The following is a 22,953-nucleotide window of genomic DNA, read 5'->3' as shown; positions in this document are numbered from 1 at the left end:
AGCTGAAAAAAAAAAAAAAAAAAAGAAAAAGCAGAGATTTGATTGGGTTAAAGGTTGAAGCTTTTTACCGTGCTTGAGCATCTTGAGGAGGGCGAGCGAAGAGATATAGACCTGCTCGGAGGAATCGAGTGTGGGGGAATCTGGTGGTGGGTGCCCTAGCGCCCCTCCTGCACCTGCAAACATTCTCTGAAGCCGCTCCATGATTCTCAACTCTCTCGAGATTCTCTCTTCTTTTCAGATCTCAATTGATTTGGACTTGAAATCTTGAGTTGAAGTCTTTGATCTCAGCGAAAGTTGAAGTCTTGAAGCTGAATTTGTAGCTTAGCAGAGGAATGCCATGAAATTTTATCCTTTTAACCACAGATTATCACTTTTTACGAATAATATTTTTTTAATTAAGAGTAATATTGTAAATTTTTATTAAGTAACAATATCTAATCATTTATATAATTAAAAAAAAACTAATAATTTATTATTATTATTATTATTAAATAATTTTATTCTGTAGCGGTGTCATGCCGACTTTCATTTTTGGAACTCTAACGTATCGTTTGTTTTGAGGTATTGGGACAGAGATTGAGAGACTAAAACTCAGTATTATGTTTGTTGGTTTAGAGACTGATACTAAAATTTCTGTCTCTGTTTCATTATTTCAGTACTTCTAAAAAGTGGAAACACAGGAGACTAAAATTTTTAGAGACAAAAACTAAAACTTTAATAACATTTTATACTTAAAATACTCTATTTCAATTAATTAATTCCAATTTTACCCTTGTACAAATTAAATTAGAGCTTCATTCACGTTTCAATTTCTATCACCCACTTTATACCAAACAGAATACTAAATTTTATTTCAGTCTCTGCCTCTAAATCTCTGTCTCTCAGTATCCGTCTTTCAATCTCTATTTCTCTACCAAACGCTACCTTAATATTCGTTTCAAAAGAAAATAGTATCTAGTTCCCTGAGCAAATAAGAAACTCAACTTGGACCTTCTTTTTCAAGCTAGATCATGGGTCTTAGATATAGAATTTAAGGGATTTGATATATCATGAGTTATAGTATAATTTCTAAATTTGTTTGTTTTTATTTATAGTCCCAATTTTTTTTCATATTAAGGAGATTTAATTGATTAAGAGTTTGTTTGGGCGAGTTTCTAAAAAAAGATTTTTTTTAGTGCATGTTTGGGCGCCATTATTTTGTTAAAAAAAGATCTTTTTTCAATAAAAAAGATCTTTTTTTTATTTTTTAACGTGTTTGGCAAATTTCTAGTAGTAAAAGTAAAAGCACTAGTAAAATAAAAAAAAAAAGATCTTTTTTGAGAAGCTGTAATTTACATCTTTTTTTAAAAGATCTTTTTTTCTTAAAAAAAAAATGTTTTTCGTGTAATAAATGAACAAAAAAGTACTTTTATATTGTTATACCCAAACATAATTGATAGATAAAAAGACCTTTTTACATGAGATATCCAAACATAAAATTACTTTTACTTCTCTATAAAATCTTTTAAAAAAAGATAACTCGAAAAAAGATTTTTTTTCAAAAGTTCACCCAAACAAGCCCTTAGTTATCTTTTTTTAAAAGATCTTATGAAAAAGTAAAAGTAATTTTATGTTTCGATATCATGCAAAAAGATCTTTTTATTTTTTAATTATTGTTTAGATGCTATTATTTTGATAAAAAAATATTTTTTCAATAATTTTTTTTTTTATTTTTTAGCATGTTTGGTAAATTTTTAATAGTAAAAGTAAAAGTACTAGAAAAAAAATCTTTTTTGAGAAGTTGTAATTTACATCTTTTTTTAAAAGATCTTTTTCTCTTAAAAAAAAAGATGTTTTTCATGTAATAAATAAACAAAAAAATACTTTTATATTGTTATACCCAAACATAATTGATAGATAAAAAGATCTTTTTGCATGAGATACCCAAAGTCCAAACATAAAATTACTTTTATTTTTCCATAAGATATTTTAAAAAAAGATAACTCGAAAAAAGATATTTTCTTAGAAGCTCACCCAAACAAGCCCTAAGTAGATATTAGTTTTAAACATGTTTAAGCACAATTTTATTTTAAAAGAAAAAGGAAAAACTAAATGAGTCGTACATTATAATCTTTCTATGAATATGGAACATAAATTTTTACAAACTCAATCTCCAAATGTGGCATAAGAAGAGCTCTGTTTAACCTAGACAACACTCATACATGCATTTATATTTATGAGATAGTGGTTGTTTCAAATTTTGTTTGACAACTTGGTAGTGAGAGTGATAGTGATACTTCCATTCATGACACATTCTTAGCCTTACTTTGATGGATTTGCACATACAGAATGGGTTCAAGAAATATTCTAACCTTAATTATTATTTTATTTCACTTGAGAAATATTGATACCTGAAAAATCTAGCACATACAGTAGTTCAAATCATCCACGTCGAAATTAATTAAAATATTGACTTAGGAGAACAAAGTGATGACAAGGGTTGTCAACCTGAGGAGACATTTTTGCCATTGGGAGAATGAATCAATGAAGAAAATAATCGTTCTATTGTATAAATTAATTGTAAAATTTAATTTAGGAATCTTTTTAAACTTGCCTGAATTATTATTGTTATTAGTTTATCTATTTATAATATATAAAAAGCTGATACCAACTTTTTTCAACCATCTTTTCTTTGTTAACGATATCACATCAGCAATTCTAATTTAGCAAAAGATTAAAATCAACCAATCACTATTTAGTAAAATATTTGTTATATCTAGTTACTATTATAGATAAGACTAAAGTAAGTCTACTAATATATATATATATACTAATACCTTAAAGGGGAGTCTTTGACCACAACACACTAACGCAATGTATGCATATGCAAATTGACCGAAACTTTACGTGCCCATAGTATGTTTTTCTAGGGGTGTGCATGCCCGGGTGAAGCCGAGTTTGATGTGACTCAGACTCGACCCGAAATATATACCGGGCCTATTTGTTAGACCCGAACCCGACCTTAGACTCGATGAAACCTATACACTTTCGGGCCACGATTATACCGGGTAAAAACCGGGTGAAAACCGGGCCGTTAACATTATATTACCTTGATACCTTCTTGTAAGTTAGCATGTAAAAATATCCAAATTTTCAAGACTCCAATCATTATTTGACATGGTAAAATTCACTTAGAAAAATATAATAAGAACCAACTCTTCTCTAAAATTAAAGCATAACCATAATCAATACTAATATTGCCTAATAACACCAAATATTTAAATCAATACAAATAACACAAGATTATGAATTAGTCTAAAGTCTTATGCATTTTAAACATAAAATATTAACTTATAGTCTTATATATAATGACTAATAACACAAAATATTAAGGTTTACAACACTTAAATTTCACATAATAATAGTCATCATCCAATATCCATCACTAATAATACAAAATATTAATTATGTATGATGACCGGGCCACCAGGTCGATTTCGGGTGACCCGAGCTATGACCCGGACCCGACCCGAAATAATGACCGGGTCTATTTTTGAGACCCATACCCGACTCTAGACCTGATGAAATCACACCAAATTAGCTCCTAAAGTGTTCGGGGCCGAGCCGGGTGTTCGGGCCGGGCCGGGCCATGCACACCCCTATGTTTTTCCATTGTTTCAGCTTTATTTCTTTTAAACTATACAAGTAAGGTATGGCATTAATGTAAAATAATAGTATGACATTAATCCACCTGCTGCCTTAAAAGTCTAAAACTGACAGCAGAAATGTTTGTTAAACAAGCAATATTATAAAATTCTGCAAAGAAATTCAACTATTCTCATTCAGAGGTTTCTGGATCTCACTATCTAGTTAATCCAATTTTCATGTTTGTCATATTCATTGTGTCCCTTATTATTGTGCAATAATGCAATAAATATTGTCACTGTTTGGTATTTGACCATAGCAGTGCAATGTGCACAACCTCTATTATTCACTAATCTAGGTTCCTGCAAGGCAAACACTATTAAGTTGATGATACTTGAAACCAAACTCAGCTTTGTAGCAAATATCAGAGTTTCTTAATACTTGTCAGAGCAACATGCAACTTCTCAACTTCTTTGGCTTCTTACTTGTTACACTTTGTTGCTTCCAGTTGCTGACAATATCCGAATCAAAATTACCAAAAGAAGAAGGTAACTCTGAAACTCATCTTTTCAGGTGATGAAATTCTTAGTTCAAAACATTTCATTAATGGTGGGTTTTAGTGACCTAGCTCCTCATTTCCTTATCTTCCCTTGGAGAGATTTCTGGGAAGAAAATGACCAAAATGAAAAACAAATGAAATTGATGTTGTGTCCTTCAATTTGGAAACTCCAGTATTTGAAATTATAGAGAGTACAGCAGGATCTTGGCAGACCCTACAGACTTATAATTTTTTTTTTATTATTTTCTACGTGCTTTCACTTCCATAATTAATAGTTATGTGACATATAGAGGAATTCTTTTAATGGTAGCCATCAAGTTGATATTGGACTCACTTGTAGTGGGTAAAGCTTCAAATTTCTCTAGTTACTGAAATGAGCATTCTAATATTTTAGAATGATTGCCTTAACTTTAACATGATTATGATTGCTATTCAGTTGAAGCTCTCAAAGAAATTACCAGTACAATGGGGGCGGTCTATTGGGAGTTTGATAATGATTCCTGTGACATTATAAGGGTTGGACTAACTCGAGAACCTCCTGACGAATCGGAGAGAAGCATTGTTTGTGACTGCAGTTTTGAAAATAATACTGTCTGTCATGTTACTAAGATGTATGACTACATAATTACCCTTTTGTTTTTTAGCTCCTTGAAGCTGTATTTGGTGTCTCATGATGGAAATGCAGAGTTGTGCTTCTATTGTGCCTGGTTTTTTGGTGGATAAAAAATTGGGCAGATTTTATCCAAGACAAAGACATTTTATGTGTTTTCTTCTCTGAACAAGTTTGTGTTTCTGGTTTCTTTGTATTTCTATCCTGAGACTGTTATCAAATGTGGCTTAAGTTTTTATGTGTGCTTGGCTACATTTTCTACAAAAATCTTATCAGCATTTTATGCATCTTAACAACGCTGAGCATTGTCTCTGTGCTTTAGAACCCTCAAGCGCCTTAGTCTACCTGGAGCACTCCCACCTCAACTGGTCAAGCTACCTTTTCTTCAAGTGATGTATGAGCATCTTAACTTCTTTGCTTTGTTCCTTTTACATTCTTTCTAAATGTTCTATGCTTCTTTATTTTCATATTTTTTACTGATAGTTTTCCTTCTATCAACAGAGATTTTGCATACAATTGTTTAAATGGCACAATTCCAAAGGAATGGGCTTCAATGAATTTAACTTCCATGTGAGTCACTTTGAACTACTGAATCTCTGAACATAATTTGTCATTATATTGTTCTTATATTTGATTACATATTTCATATAACATGATGCAGCTCTCTTCTTGTGAATCGCTTGTCAGGGGAAATTCCAAAGCATGTAGGAAATATTACTGCTCTCACATACCTGTATGTTTTGAGCTTTTAAGTCTATTCATTCGTATAGTGTGCCTTTTTCAATATTCACTGAAATGGTAGTTTTGAAACATTAATTAGGATGCTGGAAGCAAACAATTTTTCTGGAGTTGTTCCACCTGAACTTGGGAAGCTAATCAACTTGCAGACCTTGTAAGACCTTTGTTCCATTTGTACTTTTTAATGATATGATTTTTTCTTGATTTTAATTATTTCTTAAAATCTGTTTCTGAAATATTACCATTGAAGGGTACTGTCATCAAATCAGTTGACCGGGAACTTACCATCGGCACTTGCTGGGCTGCAAAATTTAACCGACTTGTGAGCTTTTCTGTTGTTTCTTCTCATCAGAACTCAAATTCTAATGATACTGTCATACTGATGTTTGCCATTGTTTTGTAACAATGCAGTAGGATAAGTAGTAACAACTTTACAGGAACCATACCTGATTTCATAAAGAACTGGCAATTTCTCCAAAGACTGTGAGATTCTAATTCCTTTCCTTGCTAATATATTCACAATACTAAATATTTATATTCTTTTCTAATTTTATATTCTTATCAATGTAAATTAATTAAGAGAAATGCATGGAAGTGGACTAGAAGGACCGATTCCATCGAGTATATCTCTATTGAAGAACTTACTTCAGTTGTGAGTATAACTATCTTTCTATAAAACATTTTATGATATTTTACTTCAATTTTGTCTGTCCTCATGGTAGCACATCTTTCTACAGAAGAATCAGTGATATAAAAAGTCCTAGCCAGGTTTTTCCTTCACTGCAGAGCATGACAGCACTAACTACATTGTATGTAGGCTGCTACTATTGAGAATATAATACTTCATTTTATTATTTTTGTAAAATATGATTCACTTGATTTCTTCGAATTGTTTTCCATAAGTTTAATGTGATTCAGTTTTTGCACTCAAGGGTTTTAAGGAACTGTAACCTGTCTGGGGAGATACCTTCATACATATGGACCTTGACAAATCTAGCAACTTTGTAAGTTAAGCATGCTCTGCATCTGTATTAATAATAATCAATTTATACACTTGAAATTGTTTACTAAGAAAATGTTAAAAGAAATGATTTCTTTGGATTTTTGTACATGAGAAAGTTAAGAGCTTTAGATTACATCAATAAATATGATAAGCCTTACTTGTCAGTGAAGAAGTTATGAATTACCTTTGTATTAAGCTTTACTTTATCTGATATGAGTTATTATACTATATTACTATTCTATTTATTGACTTACTTTGGTTTTACAATATGCTTAGACGATCGTACGATTTGTTTCTGTTAAAACAGCATTGTAAGTTTAAACAATGAAGTTCTTTGTTTTTGAAAATTTTGTCAGGGATGTCAGTTTTAACAAGCTAGTTGGGAAAATTCCCGAAGTCATTAATGTAAAGCGTATGAGATACATGTAAGTATCTTACTCTACATTGCTTTTTGACACTTTGATTTGACACAAGATAGCATATTTACACAAATGAAATCAAATAGTTCTGCTGAAGTAAGATAATATGCAACTAATTTTATGATTAGGCAAGTTATGTGAACATTGAATAAATGCTTCTACATTCAAGTATTAACACTATGAATTAAACAATTTGGAATTGTTTTGCTAGCTACCTAACAGGTAACATGCTCAGTGGAAATGTACCAAAGTCAATACTGAAGGATGGAAGTAGCATGTAAGTTGCTTCTTTTATGAACATCTTTGGATTCATCTGCAATTTGTTTCTGTTACAACTCCCCTGGCATTTTTGGATACAGTGATCTCTCTTACAACAACTTTAGTTGGCAAGGGCCTGAGCAACCTGCTTGTCAGGAAGACATGTGAGAAACTGAGATTATCATTCCTTTATTATTAGTGGAGTACTTTTTTATTTTCTTCCCTTAAAACTAAAATCTGTTTCATGCTGATTCACTTAGTAGGAACTTAAATGTGAATTTGTTCAGAAGCTCAATGATGAAGAATAAGTTGTAAGATCCTCATCTCTAATTTCTTGAGTTAGAAACAAGCAGAAACCTGAAAGTTGCACCTTTGCTTTTGACAGAGAGGAATATGTGCCTTGCAAAAGTAACTTCAATTGTCCACGATGTAAGTATATACTACTCTAAAGGAAAATGTTTCTCATTACACAAACTCACTTGAGAGAAACTCATCCATCTTCTTAAATTCTTCAGATTCAAGTTGCTTACATGTCAATTGTGGTGGAAAGGATATACAAGTAAAAGATAATACAGGAAACACCCTCTATTTCGGAGATGGAGAAGTTGCAGGTGGTACTGCAACATATTTCTATAGCTCCAGTGATCAATGGGGATTTAGTAGCACTGGGGACTTTCTGGATGATTTCGAAGCCCAGAACATACGTTACACTGTATCTTTATCATCTTCAAATATGTCTGAATTGTACACAACAGCACGCATATCTCCAATTTCACTCACTTACTTCCATAATTGCATGGAAAATGGGAACTACACTGTGAATCTTCACTTTGCTGAAATACAGTTTTCAAATGATAACACATATAAAAGCCTTGGGAAGCGTATATTTGATATCTATGTTCAGGTAAATGGTCAAAATAATGAATTTGGCTCTTCTTTCTACATTGTGAACTAATGCAGTGATTTTGTCTCAGGAAAAATTGATTAGAAAGGATTTTGATATAGAAAATGAGACACATGCTGCTGTAAAACCACTGGTAGTGCTTATATACAATGTCAGCATCACAAATAATGTTTTGGAGATTAGATTCTACTGGGCTGGGAAAGGAACAACTCGAATACCTGATTATGGAGTTTATGGTCCCCTTGTATCAGCATTGTCTGTTGCTTCTGGTGAGTACTTTCATCTAACATTCTTCATTTATCTTCATGTAAATCAGCTGACAATTAAAAAATGGTTGACCTAAAGAAAAAGAACCTCATGTAATAATACTTTTGTACTCGATTCGGTTGTGGTACAGTTCACTAGGATTCTTTCTAAGGCTTTCTCAATCTTATCAATAAGATGAAGTGCAGTGTCTGTTCTCATCACACGCAAACTAGTTGTTAAAAGAAGGCATGCTATTTTCAACACTAATCTGCATGATGTCCAGTACTGTCATAAATATAATATGATATCTATCTGTGGTTTGAACAGACTCTAGAACTTGCTCAAACGATGGAAAGAAGGTTCCTGTTTCTGTAATAATTGCAAGTGTAGCTGGGGCTCTATGCTTCATTCTTCTTTTGTTTGGATTCATTTGGTGGAAAGGCTTTTTCAAAAGAAAATTGCGACGGAAAGGTGGTGAACCCAGTCTCTTAACACTTCAAAAGTTGCAACAATCTCAAACTAATATGCTTATAAATTTATCTTGCTCCAATTGATAGGTACAAAAGGTGGAGATATTCAGTCAGGAACTTTTAGCTTAGAGCAGCTGAGAGCAGCCACTGATGACTTTTCTTCTGTTAACAAGATTGGAGAAGGCGGTTTCGGTCCTGTATACAAGGTTTTTGGATAACTTCTAAATGCTTATTTTTGTCAAAATGAAATCTGCTTATATGTTTGATATAAGTGGTTTCTGACAATTTGAATGTCAGGGTCAACTGCCTGATGGTACTGTTATAGCAGTTAAGCAACTATCATCAAAGTCAAGGCAAGGAAATCGCGAATTCTTAAATGAAATAGGCTTGATATCTTGTTTGCAACATCCCAACCTTGTAAAGCTTTATGGATACTGCACAGAAGGGGAACAACTTCTATTAGTATATGAGTACCTGGAAAATAATAGTCTTTCCCGTGCTTTATTTGGTGAGTATGACTTTGCCATGAATTTCTCGATACCTTGTGTGTGCCGAGGTCCTGCCAATGTTTAAGAACTAACTTAGAGATTGAACATGTTAGGCTTCTGATTCATTCATTTGTCTTAGAAGTGTTTAAAATTATTGATTCGTAGGTAGTGAAACCAATCAGCTTAAGATAGACTGGCCAACAAGGTTTAGGATCTGCATTGGCATAGCAAAGGGTCTAGCATTTCTCCATGAAGAATCAAGATTCAAGATAGTTCACAGAGATATCAAGGCTTCTAATGTGTTACTTGATGGTGAACTAAATCCTAAGATATCTGACTTTGGATTGGCTAAGCTTCATGAAGATGAGAAGACACATATAACTACCCGAGTTGCCGGAACTATGTTCGTAGTCTTTTCGTTATCATAAAGATAAAAATGATATTAGTTTACATGGGTCTAGATATAATTATCTTTTTTCTTTGCAGCGGATATATGGCACCAGAATATGCACTATGGGGATATCTTACATACAAAGCTGATGTTTACAGCTTTGGAGTCGTGGCCTTAGAAATTGTTAGTGGAAAAAGCAACAACAATTATTTACCAGATGATGAAAGCGTTTGCCTTTTGGATTGGGTATGTTCAACTCTCCTAGTTTTGTTATTCAATTATAAATAATGCTCCATTTTTGTTTAATTACTTATCTCATAGTTAAACACAATTATGCAGTATAATTATTTAGTCACTTTGTCCGTAAAACAAGTAAACAACAACAACTATTCATATTGTAGGCATGCCAATTGCACAAAAAACAGAACTTAGTTAAACTGATTGATGAAAGCTTGGGGCCAGAGGACATTATAACAGAAGCAGAAATGGTGGTCAAAGTATCACTACTATGCACAAATGCATCACCATCACTCAGACCTACAATGTCTGAGGTTGTGAATATGCTTGAAGGTCATGCAGCTATTCCGGATATGGTTCCAGATCCAAGTTCCTGCAATGAGGATTTGAGGTTTAAAGCCTTAAGAGACTTCCATCAACATAAATCAAAACAGGGTTTCAGTGTAAACCAGACCCCAAATTCAGCAACACCACATACATTCAGCTCAATATCTGGTGATAATAATTACACAAGTTCTATTGAGGAATTAGCTCATTCTGAGATTTCCCCTTTATCAAGTTAAATATTCATCCTTAGTTGATTAGTCTTAGCAAATAGCATAGTGGTACAATACATATATTTGTGTACAAAAGCATTTTTGTATCTAAAGATTGGGATTCACATAGACGTAGACACTGTACAAATAGAATTTTTGTACTGGAAGTAACACAAATTCACAAACATCAAACCAGACTTGCTGCAAATTCTAATCTGCATCAGCAGAAATTCTATCCATGATTCGAGCCACAACATCCTTGCTTTCCCTGAGCACTTCTACACTCTTCTTAAGCCTTTCGCGCTTACTCGCAGTCGATGGACTTTCCTCCAACAACCTCTCAATTCCACCACCATATGGATTCACCATCTCATTCACAATTTTCTCTCCAAGATCCTTGTTCACAAGGCTGTTAATGTTGAACTGCAAATGCAATGCAGTGCTGTCAATAATCCTTCTCAGCACGATCTTCCAATAGGAAATTAGCCTCATTCTCAAGTCAAAAGCCTGAGAAATCAAACATGGATACTGCCTCAGATGACTAACCTCAACTTCTCCAAAACCTTCAAGATTCACCCAACATGGGTTTTTAGTATTACCCTTGCAATGCAAAACATCTTCTGTGAATTCAATCTCATTGGCCATGAGCTTCTTGTAATCGCGAATGTAGTCGGGGTTACAAGTGTAATCTGTTATCTTTTCCATTTCAACAACCTCCATCACATGTTTCATAGACTTATCCTTCATGCTGGAAATAACATTCTGCACTGATCTTCGCACAGCCACTTGAAGTTGGTGATAGTGTTCTGAATGGTTTACCAAAACAGTAACCACCACTTCTTGTAGGTAGTCCCAAACCCTCTCAATGAACTCAACCGGGATTCTTGATATTGCCTTCACTCTGTTTTGTAGCAGAGTAAGAAAAGTGCTGCGCGGCACAAAGTTTGGGAGTCCAATCCATTTGGCTTCTTCCAGCACCTTGATTTCCTCCATCAAGAAGTTCTTCTTGGTTGAATCACTTTCCTGATAGTTGTGGAGATCATTTGAGTACTGATCAAGCATCTGAACCAGCCGAGCAGTGCAATGCATGCGTTTGTCATCAGGGTACTCATCGAATTCTCCTCTTAGGAGAATCTTCCTTAGCGACTCTTTGGCTGATCCAATAATATGCATGAATGCAGACATAGCTTCAGCCACAGAAGTCAAACTCTTGGGAAGTTTCTCCAGTTCAGAGACATGAGAACCGAGTTTGTCATTGATCTTCTTAACAATCTCAGGGAATAATTTGGAAATGCTATTGGCTTGGATTTGAACCAGCTTCTGTGCCAAAACTGGGACACCAACTATGGACTTATCAATATTGGATAGCAATGGATGAGTTCGGAACAGTGTTTCTTCTGCCATTCTTGCTTCTTCATAGGACTCATTGCCAATGCGGTTTCTGACACAAACATAGCCAAGACCAATGTTGACATCATCAGCCATAACCTTCTCTAGAAGACCTTCTGGAGCCTTATCAACTTTTGTGACCACAGCAAGAGTCCTGACTCCTTTCTTGTCAACACTCTGTGACATCCTAATGGATTCACAAGTAGAAAAATCAACAGTTGCAGACAACACATTGAGGATGATGGATTCCTCTGGCCTTATATACTCCATTATGATGTTCACTATCTGGTCATAGATATTCTCAGGTTGGCCATGAACCGGGACCCGAGTTATACCAGGAAGATCAACCTATGTTGAACAATCATAGCCAAAATTTTGAGAATTAGAATAACCTTTACATGCATTTAATACACAAACAATAATCGTATGTGACTAAAATTGAAGTGTTTATGCATCAAAGAGACCAACCATTGTGAGATCAGGAACACCGTTCTTCTTGACCAGCAAAGTTAATGGAGAGTTAGAAATCCCTTTGCCTTCACCTGCAAGCACATCAGTGGCTATTCTAATAGCGTCGGAGACACGGGACTCATCCGTGGAAACACTTTTCCCATTGTACTCCAGCACAAGCTCTGGTTTTGGGAGTGGATGCTGTTGGAGCCTCATGATCAAGGGTACTCTAGTGCAGATACCTTGTCCACGGGGCAAGGTAATTTCGGCAAGAGATTCAAGGACACTAGACTTGCCGGAAGATTGGTCGCCAACAACGACAATGGTTGGGAGTTGTATGCCTTGTTTGGTGATGTTGAGACGCCTTAGGTCCTCAAAAGCATCAAGAATTGGACGAATTCTATCATTGTAAGAGGAAACGAGAGGCGAATGGAAGTTAGCATCATGAGCTCCTGCTTCAACTGAGATGGTTTTGCAATCATTGTTGTGAGGAATATGGTTTTCATCTCCCATTTTCCAGCAAGTGCGGTAACTTTCTATGTGGATGAATGATTGTTTTTAATGCATGATGAGAAAAAATCAATAGAATTAAAAAGAGGGAGTGAAGTGTAGGAGACTCATACTTGACTTGAGACAATTAAATAGGGTAACTGATTCTCATAGATAGAATCTCTTCGTTGCTTTATCATGGAGGAACTTTGCACTTTTCCATGCATGCAAATAATTCATAAACATTTGATAACTTCAACCAAGGTATATACACATTTTTAGAAGCATATAAAGTGGAGAGAATCCTATGTTACATTCTTCTAACTCACTCGACACTAACTTTGTTCTTAAAGATATATATTATTCGTTTCTTTTTTCTTCAGGAAACAAAGACAAGAAGAAGAAAATTTTGCTAACGAGCATGAACACCACGTTGTAAGGGAACACCAGCAACATCATCATTAAGAATGTCAACAACAGCAGTGGGTGCCTCCATGAACCGCTTCACACTAAGACCCGAATCCAAAGTGTGTCCCAAATGAGCCATTTTGTCAGCAGCACGATTAGATTCTCTAAGTATATGAGAGAATTCCACCAACCAATCCCTTCTCACAAGTGCATTAATCTCAGAAACCAACCCAAATGCAGGATCACTAGCCACAGGACAATTCCTCACCAATCCAAGAGCATTTCCAGAATCAATATCCACCTTCACTTTTCTACACCCAAGATCCCAAGCCAGATTGAGTCCATGAACAACGCCCCACAACTCTGCCATTGTAACTGACGTGGCATGATCTAGTTTAACAGAAAAACCACCTAGGAAACTACCTGAGGAATCTCGAACTAGACCCCCACATGCTGCTTTGTTGTTATTGTTTCTGTTCTGCAACACTGAACCATCGGTGTTGAGACAAACCCAACCACTTGGTGGAACCCTCCAAGTACACCATATTGGAACCTTGGACTCATCAGGGTTTGGAACAACATTAGATACAAAATCTGATTTCAGATCATCTTCCAGTTCTTGCTTCCTGAACTCAAATTCCTCTGCTTCTGCTAACTGGTTCCTCTCTAACCATTCTATTGCCTCCTCAATTTTCTTCTCTAGATTCTTCAATTTTTGCTTCATTTCATATGCATAGTTTTCAAGCGAGTTCTTTGCCTTCTCCTTCTTCTTTACTTCCTCATCATCTTCCTTAAACTTCTCTGCATCTCTCACCATTCTCTTCAACTCTTCTGGCCTCAACCTTCCATTCCTGTGGTTGATCTTGATCGTTTTCTTCACCCTCGAACTTTTGTCTTCAGCCGTGACCTCAAGAATGCCATCGATGTTTATATCGAAGCAAACATTGATCTGTGAGGTTCCTCTTGGTGCTTGGAGCTCAAGCTTCCCGAGAAAGACATTATCCTTTGTTTTTTGTTCTTCTCCTTCAAACACTTTGATCATAACACTGCTTTGATCCTCATATGAAGGATAAAAAACCCTCTCTTTTTTGGTCGGAATCATGGTGTTCTTAGGAATCAAAACCGACATGGCTCCACCGGAAGCTTCAATTCCAAGGCTTAGCGGCAACACATCAAGCAATAAGAGCTCCTCCACGTTCTTGTCTCTTTCACCACTCAATATGGCTGCCTGAACCGCAGCACCATACGCCACGGCCTCATCGGCATTGATGCTTTTGCAAAGCTCTTTAACCATACCATTGACACAGAACATCTCCTTCAAGAGTTGCTGAACTTTCGGAATTCTAGTAGAGCCACCAACAAGAACAATCTCGTGTACTTGCCTTTTGTCAACCTTGTATGTTGCACAGAAACATGAACATATAAGTATAAGAAAAAAATACAAAACTTTGTGATAAGATTATTCAGAAACTTAAAATTATTTGTTCAATGATAGTACCTTAGCCTCAATTAGGCATTTCTCCACTGTCTCCATGCACTTTTTGAACAAGTCCTTGTTCAATTCCTCAAATGCAGCTCTAGTAACAGTAAGGTAAAGATCAATCCCTTCGTGCAAAGCATCGATTTCGATTCTTGTTTGTGAAATGGAAGAGAGATTCCTCTTGGCCCTCTCACAATGTGACCTTAACCTCCTCAATGCTTTCACATTCCCACTAATGTCCTTCTTGTACCTCCCTTTTACCAATTCAACGCAATGGTTCACCATTTTGTTATCAAAATCTTCACCTCCCAAATGTGTGTCTCCCAAAGTGGCCTTCACCTTGAACATCCCTTCATCAATTGTTACTAATGAAACATCGAAAGTGCCACCACCAAGATCAAACACAAGCACATTCTTCTCACCTATGATCCACAAACACAAGCATCATATTCCATAAGAAAGAAAATCATAACAATTCTTGCATTATAGCCACTCACCTTCCCTCCAACTCTTCTTGTCGAAGCCATAAGCAATGGCAGCAGCAGTAGGCTCGTTTATGATCCTCATAACGTTAAGGCCGGCGATTCTTCCGGCGTCTTTGGTGGCTTGTCTCTGAGAGTTGTTGAAGTAAGCAGGGACAGTGATGACTGCATTCTTCACAGAATGGCCTAAGTAAGCTTCAGCAACCTCCTTCATCTTGAAAAGCACCATGGAAGACACCTCTTCAGGTGCAAGGTATCTCTCTTCACACTTATAGTTAACAAGAATGAGTGGTTTGTTGCTGTTGTTAGGATCAGGGACAACCTTAAAAGGCCACAGCTTCATGTCCTCTTGAACTGAGTGGTCGTTGAACCTGCGACCGATCAAGCGTTTGGCATCGAAGACAGTGTTGAGTGGATTCAAGGAGAGTTGGTTAATGGCGGCATCGCCTAGTAATCTTTGAGTGTGAGTGAATGAAACGCAAGAAGGAGTGGTGCGGTTGCCTTGTTCGTTTGGAATGACGTCAACGTGGTTGTTTTGCCACACTGCAACACAACTGTAGGTTGTGCCAAGATCAATTCCTATGGCTTTGCCATTGTTGCTTGATCTTGAACTTGAACTTGAACTTGAACTTGAACTTGAACTTGTTGCCATTGATAAACACTCACTACCAAAGTATCAAGTAGTGTGGCTGAGACGCTTTATGTGTTTATATAGAACGGGAAATTGTGAGAATATTGGAAATTAAAGAATGGTTGATGTGATTTTCAGCGTTTTGGGGAAGCTGCGAGGTAGCAACCATGAAGCTCATTGGTTTGGTGTCGGTAACTTCCTCCATGACCAAGTTGGGTTGACTTTTACAAACAAAGCAAAATTCACTCACTAGTGGATTCAATGATTCATCCCAATATTATTTTCTAGTTAATACTTAATAGGCAAACTAATTTTTAATGGTTAAAATATATTTAGAAATATTTCGAATTGATTTGGTATTATTTGACTTTTGTTATTTGATCTAGAACTGAAAAATTAAGTGAGTGAGATATTTGTTTAGTAAGGAAAAATTACTATCCAAAAAAATAATTTTGACTCTCACTTAATTATCCAGTGATAGTATCTATTTTAAGTTTGGATGAGTAAAAAATAAAAGCTCGCAATTTAATATATAAAAATAATTAATTATCTAATTTTAGTTTACAAATAATATGAGCCTCCTCTACTAGGCTTTTGATATTAGCTTTTCAGTTTCTCCTTCGTAGCTAAGGACTCTCACTTATTGGCTGTTTTCTTTTCTTTTTCTTTTTTTTTTAATCTCTTATCGGATGTTTGAATGCTAATATTACGCATGCCATTTTTCAGTAGGAGTAAGAGTAGGTTTTTTTTTTAGTAATGTTAAATATTTAAATTTTTTTATTAATTAAATTTAATTAAATTGATTTAACATAATAAAAATTATTTTAAATTTTATCATTTAATTTGATTAGATTTGATTTATAAAGAATTTAGGGTAACTTTCATAATTAAATTGTTTGGACTTTAAATTACCCCTTTACAACTTTTGAAAATTTGATACGATCCACATTGAATAATAAAACCTGAGGAGTGAAGTTGAGGGTCTGCCGCTGGCCAATAGATTCCTACATGCACAAGACGAAATTCGAATTCCCGACACTTATTTAAGTGGACGAGTGAGTTGACCACTCAACCAATTCAAGTTGGTTAGTTGAGTTTTCATCTTATTAAAATTGTTTTGATTCTTTTGGATATTGGGTGACCCAAATCATTTTCAACTTCTGGGCCGAAACATTCCTACCCAATGAAGGCCCATAAATAGCACAAGCACGATCAAAAAACTGTTTTTACTATATTCATTAGTGTTGATTTGCATGGTAGTTAACATGTATTTAGGAGTGGCAATAGGCTGGTAGGAACTGATTTTTTAAAAATTTTGTTTCATAAAAACTAAACCTTTTACAATTATATTAAATATGAATGGCAAGAGATGAAGAATTAATTTTTTTGCCATCTTTTAATTTTTTATTTGAACATTAAAAATATTTAATTATACTTTACTAATCATGCCTTTAAAATTCACCAGTCACCACATCACTGCAGACATTGCCAATACAGTCCACACTCCACACTCCACAGAGTGAATCTAACTCAAACCCTAATCCTAAATTCACATTTTTTCTCCTGAATCTCCCAATTTTTATGGCGAAGCAGAAGTATGTGGTTCCTCTTAAAGACTCTGACCATGAAGAAGAAAAAGATAGCAGCGAGGAAGAGGATGAAGTTGCTTCATCCAACGAAGACGAAGACACAGATGAAGGCGAAGATAAACGTGACAAGCACGTGCTGGTTCCCAGAAAGCTTCAACCGCAAATGGTTTCCAAACCCTCCTCTTCTTCATCTGAAGTCGAATCTGAAGTCTCTGAAGCAACAAACATGATAGTGAGTCTCAGTCTTTTAATTTCTGTCTCAATACCTTAAAACAAATACTACCTAAGAATTTTTGCCAAGTCATTAGAATTATTGATATAACATCATTAGTAAAGAGAAAATAACTTAAACTTATTGGAAAGAGAATTTGTATCAATTTTTATATATTATAAATAGATGATTATTAAAAAAATAACCTGACAAATTTTTTTCATTTAATGTTAGATTTTCAGAAATAAAAAATACACCAAAGAAATCATGGTGTGATGTTTTATACATTAAGTAAGGATCAGATAAGACATTTTATGGAACATTTCTACAAACAAGATATTATGGTGACCCAGTATTTATCAGATGTAATCATTTATTTAGGTCAAAATTAACAGAAATAATCATTTACTGAAGACTTTCCCAATTTTATTTTATAGGAAAGAGGAGTACAAAAAAACTAAATTAAAACAGTGGTTGAAATGTGCTGATTTTGCTTTTACTAAACCTACATCAACGGGTGCTTATTTTGTTTGCCCAATTATAAAAATTTTATCACAAATGTAGAAAAAGATAGGATCTCTTCGTTGCTTTGCTATGGAGGAACTTTGCACTTTTTTATGCAAATAATTCATAAACATTTTCCACTTAAATTCCTCTTCTGCTTGCTAACTAGTTCTTCTCTAACCATTTTATTGCCTCCTCAGTTTTCTTCTCAAGATTCTTCAATTTTTGCTTCATTTCATATGCATAGTTTTCAAGTGAGTTGTTTGACTTCTCCTTCTTCTTTACTTTCTCATCATCTTCTTTTCCTTTTTTTTAAATATTTTTTAATAATTAAAATTTAATGGTAACTTCCTCCATGACCAAGTTGGGTTGACTTTTACAAACAAAGCAAAATTCACTCACTAGTGGATTCAATGATTCATCCCAATATTATTTTCTAGTTAATACTTAATAGGCAAACTAATTTTTAATGGTTAAAATATATTTAGAAATATTTCGAATTGATTTGATATCATTTGACTTTTGTTATTTGATCTAGAACTGAAAAATTAAGTGAATGAGATATTTTTTTTTTTTGGTGACTAAGTGAATGAGATATTTGTGTAGTAAGGAAAAATTACTATCCAAACAAATAATTTTGACTCTCACTTAATTATCCAGTGTTAGTATCTATTTTAAGTTTGGATGAATAAAAAATAAAAGCTGGCAATTTAATATATAAAAGTAATTAATTATCTACTAGGCTTTTGATATTAGCTTTTCAGCCTTCATAGCTAAGGACTCTCACTTATTGGCTGTTTTCTTTTCTTTTTCTTTTTTTATTTTTTTAATCTCTTATCGGATGTTTGAATGCTAATATTACGCATGCCATTTTTCAGTAGGAGTAAGAGTAGGTTTTTTTTTTAATAATGTTATATATTTAAATTTTTGTTAATTAAGTTTAATTAAATTTATTTAACATACTAAAAATTATTTATAATTAATATTATTTTAAATTTTATCATTTAATTAGAATAGATTTGATTCATAAAAAATTTAGATGTATAGTATTATTTTTTTTTTTTTTTTGGTATAAGGAGTAAGAGTAATGTTACTTTGCAGTAAAGCTTCTTTATTGACTTTTGGAGTTTTGGTCATGGTTCATGGATCAACACACTGAATAGTAATACCATTATTAAAATTGTTTTGACGTTTTTGGATATTGGGTGACCCAAATCATTCTCAACTTCTGGGCCGAAAATTCCTACACAATCAAGGCCCATAAATAGCACAAGCACGATCAAAAAACTGTTTTTACTATATTCATTAGTGTTGTTATGCATGGTAGTTAACATGTATTTAGGGGTGGCAAACTGGCAATAGGCTAGTAGGAACTGATTTTTTAAAAATTTCGTTTCGTAAAAACTAAACCTTTTACAATTATATTAAATTGAGAATCTATATTAAATATAAATTGCAAGAGATGAAGAATTAATTTTTTCCTATCTCTTAATTTTTTATTTGAACATTAAAAATATTTAATTATACTTTACTAATCATGCCTTTAAAATTCACCAGTCACCAAATCACTGCCAAATACAGTCCACAGAGTGAACCTAACTCAAACCCTAATCCTAAATTCACATTTTCCCTCCTGAATCTCCGAGTTTTTATGGCGAAGCAGAAGCATGTGGCTCCTCTTGAAGAAGAAGAAGAGGATGAAGTTGCTTCATCCAACGAAGACGAAGACACAGATGAAGGCGAAGATGAACGTGACAAGCACGTGCTGCTTCCCAGGAAGCCTCAACCGATAATGTTTTCCAAACCCTCGTCTTCTTCATCTGAAGTCGAATCGGATTCGGAGCCCGAGCCCGAGCCTGAGCCTGAGTCTCTATTGGAAAATGCTAAAGCCTCTTCAAAGTTGAAGTCTCAACCTTCGTCTGCTGTCAGTGAAGCCAAATCCGGGTCAAAGGCGCAGCCAAGAACAGTATCGACCACTCGAACCAACCAAAGCGTGGGAAGAAGGCACAGGACGATCACGCCGCCGGCTCCGATGAAGAGGATCCGAATAAATCACGTGACGAGTCCAAATCCATCTTTCAGAAGGCTTTCAGTGAGAAAGATGAGATTGGTATCGAGAAGGCTGGGAAGAGTACTCCAAAGAAGGCACTAGTGCCTCGTTCAAATGGGAAAGGTGAAGCAAAGTCTTTGGATTCAAATGAAGGTAAAAGGATGAGTGAATTGTGTGGGACTGGTTTAGCTTTGACTTCAATGTTAAGGTTCGATGGGATTTTTGGTGAGCCTTACGGTGAAGGTTATATTAGAAAGGGAATAGAGTTGCTTGGAGTCTCAAAGAGAGAAGAGATCGAGGCTAGGTGGAGGAAGTTCGAAGATGCTGAAAAAAAATTGTATGCGGAGATAGCTGAATTCTATGCAGAACAAGCTAAGTTAATATATCAAGTAAATAGCTCGTTGTCCTCCTAGGTATAAATCTTGGTTGTTTTTTTGTTTTTTTTGGATTCTGGCATTTTGATTTTATTTTGGTACGTTTAGGTTCGGAAATTTAATTTGAATATGGAAGCAAAGGAAGTGTTGGACTCGCTTATGGGGAGGAGAGGTGCTCCACCTCGTTGTGAGATCAGAGGAAGCAGAACTCGGACCCTGCGAGTTGTGTCCCTCAAAATGTAAAAAAAAAATTACCCCGAATTTCACGTTTTAGATTTCAAATTCCATCAGATGCAAATCGGACCATGCGATTTGTGAAGCAAAATTTCATGACCAAAGAATTCGCATGGTCCGAGTTGTGTACTCTGAATTTTTTCAATTTTTAATACAAATTGGACCCTCCGATTTGTGTATTCTGAATTTTTTCCACTTTTTAAACACAAATAGGACCTTTCTATTTGTGTATTCCCACAATTTTAAAAAACACCAAAAATTACCATGTTAAAGTATATCACTCGTTTTACTTTCATATCAAAATTTTTTAACCTTTTAAGTTCATGGCATTTTAGTATTTTATGATATATATTTATCTCTATTCATTCAAAAATTGGGCGTTTGGGAGTTGGAGGAAAAGGAAGCAAAATGGAGGGCTTTTAGTAAATATTTAGGCTGCAAACCTTTCTTCCACACTTTTCACCAAAACCCAACTCACAAAAAAAAAACAATTTGACAATCTTTCAATTTTGATTTCCCTGTAGCTTAGTTTCAGTTGGTCTAAGTTTTAATGTTAATTGTTAGTTTGGCTTGTTCAATGTTAAGATTACAAGCAAATTTAACAAAAATTACATATATAGCTGTAGCTTTTAAGTTTCAAGTATTTGGCCTACTTCTATGGCAGAATCATTAACTTCAAGAAGAAATATAACTAATAGTGAAAGAGAATACTATGCTAATTGCTAAGTCAAACAATTGTCTGTTAATTATGTTTCTCGAGGTTAAAAACGAATAATTTTTAGTAATCCTATTATGGCTGAAAATAATTAAATGAATGGAAAATTATCAAATTTTAGATAACTCTACAAATTACTCAACACTAGCATGGGGTAGAATGTATAGAACAATGGAAGTGAAGTAACAAACTAGTTGTCATGCTACTCTATATGAATAATATTGTTGGGAGCTTACATAACAAGTATTTTGTATCATAGATGGCTAAAGTTGTGTTAACTTAGGCTGCGATTGGTGAAATAGACACAATGAAACATAACTTGTTTGGTAGTTAAATATATGTCATAATATACAAATAACAATACTATGAAAATGATAATCTTACCCTTATACAAACCACCACTACTACCAACACCATCTCATGTCTTCGTGTGATGGTTGGGGGTTCTATATGTTAAGCACATTGTTAATTTCCAATTTTTCAAATTGTGATTTTTGTTTTTGGTGATACGTACTATTTGAATATTTTTTTAGTAGGCTATTCGAATATTGTCAATGATGACAATTAAGGTGTTGGGCTTTCCTGTCGGTGGACATTTTGCCGCTTTGACATCCCAATTTTTTACTTGGGCCCTTTTTTATGGATGGTAGTACTAGTTGTATATATTACTCTCATTCTTCATTTAATAAAAAAATAAAACTCTCGTTCTTCATTACTAGAAAGAAAAAATACTTAACCAAATTGGGTTGGTCTAGTGATTAATTCACTAATCCGCTTAAATAAGTTTTGGGAGTTCGAATCTCGTCTTGTGTATATAGTAATCTATTGGCCAGCGATAAACCTTTAAATGGAGCTCAGTATTGCAACGGATTAGTTCTTGTCCTACCGAACTGGATGATATAGTGGGAAACGAAATAAAAATTAATTGATATTTTATAGAGTTTTGATATGACGAAGCCCTATTTATTAAGGAGGTTTTAATTCTAAATTTAATTACTGAAGATGTTAAAAAAAATATAATAGTATTAAAAAAAATACATTGTTTTTAATTTTGTAATTAGGTCTTTTCATATAAAAAATGTTAAAATTAACAGAATAATTTTTCCAAAATACATGCGGCGAAAATCTAATTAGATTTTTAATTATGAATATCTTTAATTTGTAAATATCTTTAATTTGTGAATAAATATTCAATTAACTCTAACATTTTTTATACTAGGAAGGACTTAGTTATAAAATTAAAAATAATATAAGAATCCAATTAAAAGGAAAAAAAAAGTATATAGATCTAATTACAAATTTGGTAAAATTATAAAAATCAATAGAATAATTAAACCTATAATAATATTAATAATTTAACGTATGATTAAATCTTAGGTTGATTTAGACGTGATTTGATAAAATTTTTATTTTTTCAACAGTAACTTATAAAAGTTAGTTTTTATAAGATATCTTTTTAAAATT

The 22,953-nt window shown here is 34.1% G+C and overlaps 6 protein-coding genes across 8 annotated transcripts in view; 3 read left to right on the top strand and 3 right to left on the bottom strand.

The window, feature by feature from the left end:
- The window catches only part of LOC107623196 (26S proteasome non-ATPase regulatory subunit 14 homolog), a 2,345-nt gene extending 1,988 nt beyond the window's left edge, over positions 1 to 357 (bottom strand). Inside the window, exon 1 of the mRNA XM_016325368.2 lies at positions 69 to 357. Coding sequence (XP_016180854.1) covers positions 69 to 201 — 133 coding nt within the window. The 5' untranslated portion in view covers positions 202 to 357. The remainder of the gene's footprint in view (positions 1 to 68) is intronic.
- Positions 3,714 to 10,670, top strand: LOC107622487 (probable LRR receptor-like serine/threonine-protein kinase RFK1). 3 transcript variants are annotated; one of them, XM_016324407.2, is made up of 24 exons: positions 3,714 to 4,172; positions 4,620 to 4,794; positions 5,116 to 5,187; positions 5,295 to 5,363; positions 5,455 to 5,526; positions 5,614 to 5,685; positions 5,782 to 5,853; positions 5,943 to 6,014; positions 6,112 to 6,183; positions 6,269 to 6,340; positions 6,464 to 6,535; positions 6,891 to 6,959; positions 7,165 to 7,230; positions 7,313 to 7,375; positions 7,475 to 7,522; positions 7,597 to 7,640; positions 7,727 to 8,115; positions 8,186 to 8,384; positions 8,689 to 8,832; positions 8,919 to 9,037; positions 9,129 to 9,339; positions 9,485 to 9,722; positions 9,806 to 9,956; positions 10,112 to 10,614. In XM_016324407.2, exons 1-24 carry the CDS (start codon positions 4,079 to 4,081, stop codon positions 10,508 to 10,510), a joined length of 3,054 nt encoding a protein of 1,017 aa, XP_016179893.1. In that variant the 5' UTR covers positions 3,714 to 4,078; the 3' UTR covers positions 10,511 to 10,614. The 3 variants fall into 3 exon arrangements, with proteins under 3 accessions (XP_016179893.1, XP_016179892.1, XP_020968779.1); XM_016324406.2 differs by having other exon boundaries at positions 7,472 to 7,522; XM_021113120.1 differs by lacking the exons at positions 3,714 to 4,172; positions 4,620 to 4,794; positions 5,116 to 5,187 and having other exon boundaries at positions 5,481 to 5,526; positions 7,472 to 7,522; positions 10,112 to 10,670.
- LOC107622489 (dynamin-related protein 4C-like) lies at positions 10,408 to 12,859 on the bottom strand. Its single transcript, XM_016324410.2, has 2 exons — positions 12,341 to 12,859; positions 10,408 to 12,220 (listed from the first exon to the last, which is right to left on the bottom strand). Exons 1-2 carry the CDS (start codon positions 12,833 to 12,835, stop codon positions 10,694 to 10,696), a joined length of 2,022 nt encoding a protein of 673 aa, XP_016179896.1. The 5' UTR covers positions 12,836 to 12,859; the 3' UTR covers positions 10,408 to 10,693.
- Positions 12,949 to 16,024, bottom strand: LOC107622488 (heat shock 70 kDa protein). Its single transcript, XM_016324409.2, has 3 exons — positions 15,197 to 16,024; positions 14,718 to 15,121; positions 12,949 to 14,612 (listed from the first exon to the last, which is right to left on the bottom strand). The coding sequence occupies exons 1-3, from the start codon at positions 15,831 to 15,833 to the stop codon at positions 13,224 to 13,226; spliced, it is 2,430 nt and encodes an 809-aa protein (XP_016179895.1). The 5' UTR covers positions 15,834 to 16,024; the 3' UTR covers positions 12,949 to 13,223.
- Positions 17,301 to 20,516, top strand: LOC107624108 (bridging integrator 2). Its single transcript, XM_016326567.2, has 2 exons — positions 17,301 to 17,511; positions 19,850 to 20,516. The coding sequence occupies exons 1-2, from the start codon at positions 17,394 to 17,396 to the stop codon at positions 20,266 to 20,268; spliced, it is 537 nt and encodes a 178-aa protein (XP_016182053.1). The 5' UTR covers positions 17,301 to 17,393; the 3' UTR covers positions 20,269 to 20,516.
- LOC110267520 lies at positions 20,297 to 20,851 on the top strand. Its single transcript, XM_021113177.1, has 2 exons — positions 20,297 to 20,555; positions 20,649 to 20,851. The coding sequence occupies exons 1-2, from the start codon at positions 20,328 to 20,330 to the stop codon at positions 20,781 to 20,783; spliced, it is 363 nt and encodes a 120-aa protein (XP_020968836.1). The 5' UTR covers positions 20,297 to 20,327; the 3' UTR covers positions 20,784 to 20,851.

Source organism: Arachis ipaensis, chromosome B10 (genome assembly GCF_000816755.2).
Source record: "Arachis ipaensis cultivar K30076 chromosome B10, Araip1.1, whole genome shotgun sequence".
NCBI lineage: Eukaryota > Viridiplantae > Streptophyta > Magnoliopsida > Fabales > Fabaceae > Arachis > Arachis ipaensis.
Note: the sequence above shows the minus strand (reverse complement) of the source record. Positions and strands in the feature narration are given on the sequence as shown.

Excerpts from the sequence above, each read along its gene's own strand:
- LOC107624108 (XM_016326567.2), top strand. The coding sequence starts at position 17,394 with ATGGCGAAGCAGAAGTATGTGGTTCCTCTTAAAGACTCTGACCATGAA. Across the intron at positions 17,512-19,849 it reads AGACGAAGACACAGATGAAG|ATGAAGGCGAAGATGAACGT; the intron begins GCGAAGATAAAC and ends ACGAAGACACAG.
- LOC107622487 (XM_016324406.2), top strand. The coding sequence starts at position 4,079 with ATGCAACTTCTCAACTTCTTTGGCTTCTTACTTGTTACACTTTGTTGC. Across the intron at positions 6,960-7,164 it reads GTAAAGCGTATGAGATACAT|CTACCTAACAGGTAACATGC; the intron begins GTAAGTATCTTA and ends TTGTTTTGCTAG. Across the intron at positions 9,340-9,484 it reads TCTTTCCCGTGCTTTATTTG|GTAGTGAAACCAATCAGCTT; the intron begins GTGAGTATGACT and ends ATTGATTCGTAG.
- LOC110267520 (XM_021113177.1), top strand. The coding sequence starts at position 20,328 with ATGAGTGAATTGTGTGGGACTGGTTTAGCTTTGACTTCAATGTTAAGG. Across the intron at positions 20,556-20,648 it reads AAGCTAAGTTAATATATCAA|GTTCGGAAATTTAATTTGAA; the intron begins GTAAATAGCTCG and ends TGGTACGTTTAG.
- LOC107622488 (XM_016324409.2), bottom strand. The coding sequence starts at position 15,833 with ATGGCAACAAGTTCAAGTTCAAGTTCAAGTTCAAGTTCAAGTTCAAGA. Across the intron at positions 15,122-15,196 it reads CAAGAAGAGTTGGAGGGAAG|GTGAGAAGAATGTGCTTGTG; the intron begins GTGAGTGGCTAT and ends TGTGGATCATAG. Across the intron at positions 14,613-14,717 it reads AATGCCTAATTGAGGCTAAG|GTTGACAAAAGGCAAGTACA; the intron begins GTACTATCATTG and ends GCAACATACAAG.
- LOC107622489 (XM_016324410.2), bottom strand. The coding sequence starts at position 12,835 with ATGGGAGATGAAAACCATATTCCTCACAACAATGATTGCAAAACCATC. Across the intron at positions 12,221-12,340 it reads GTGTTCCTGATCTCACAATG|GTTGATCTTCCTGGTATAAC; the intron begins GTTGGTCTCTTT and ends TGTTCAACATAG.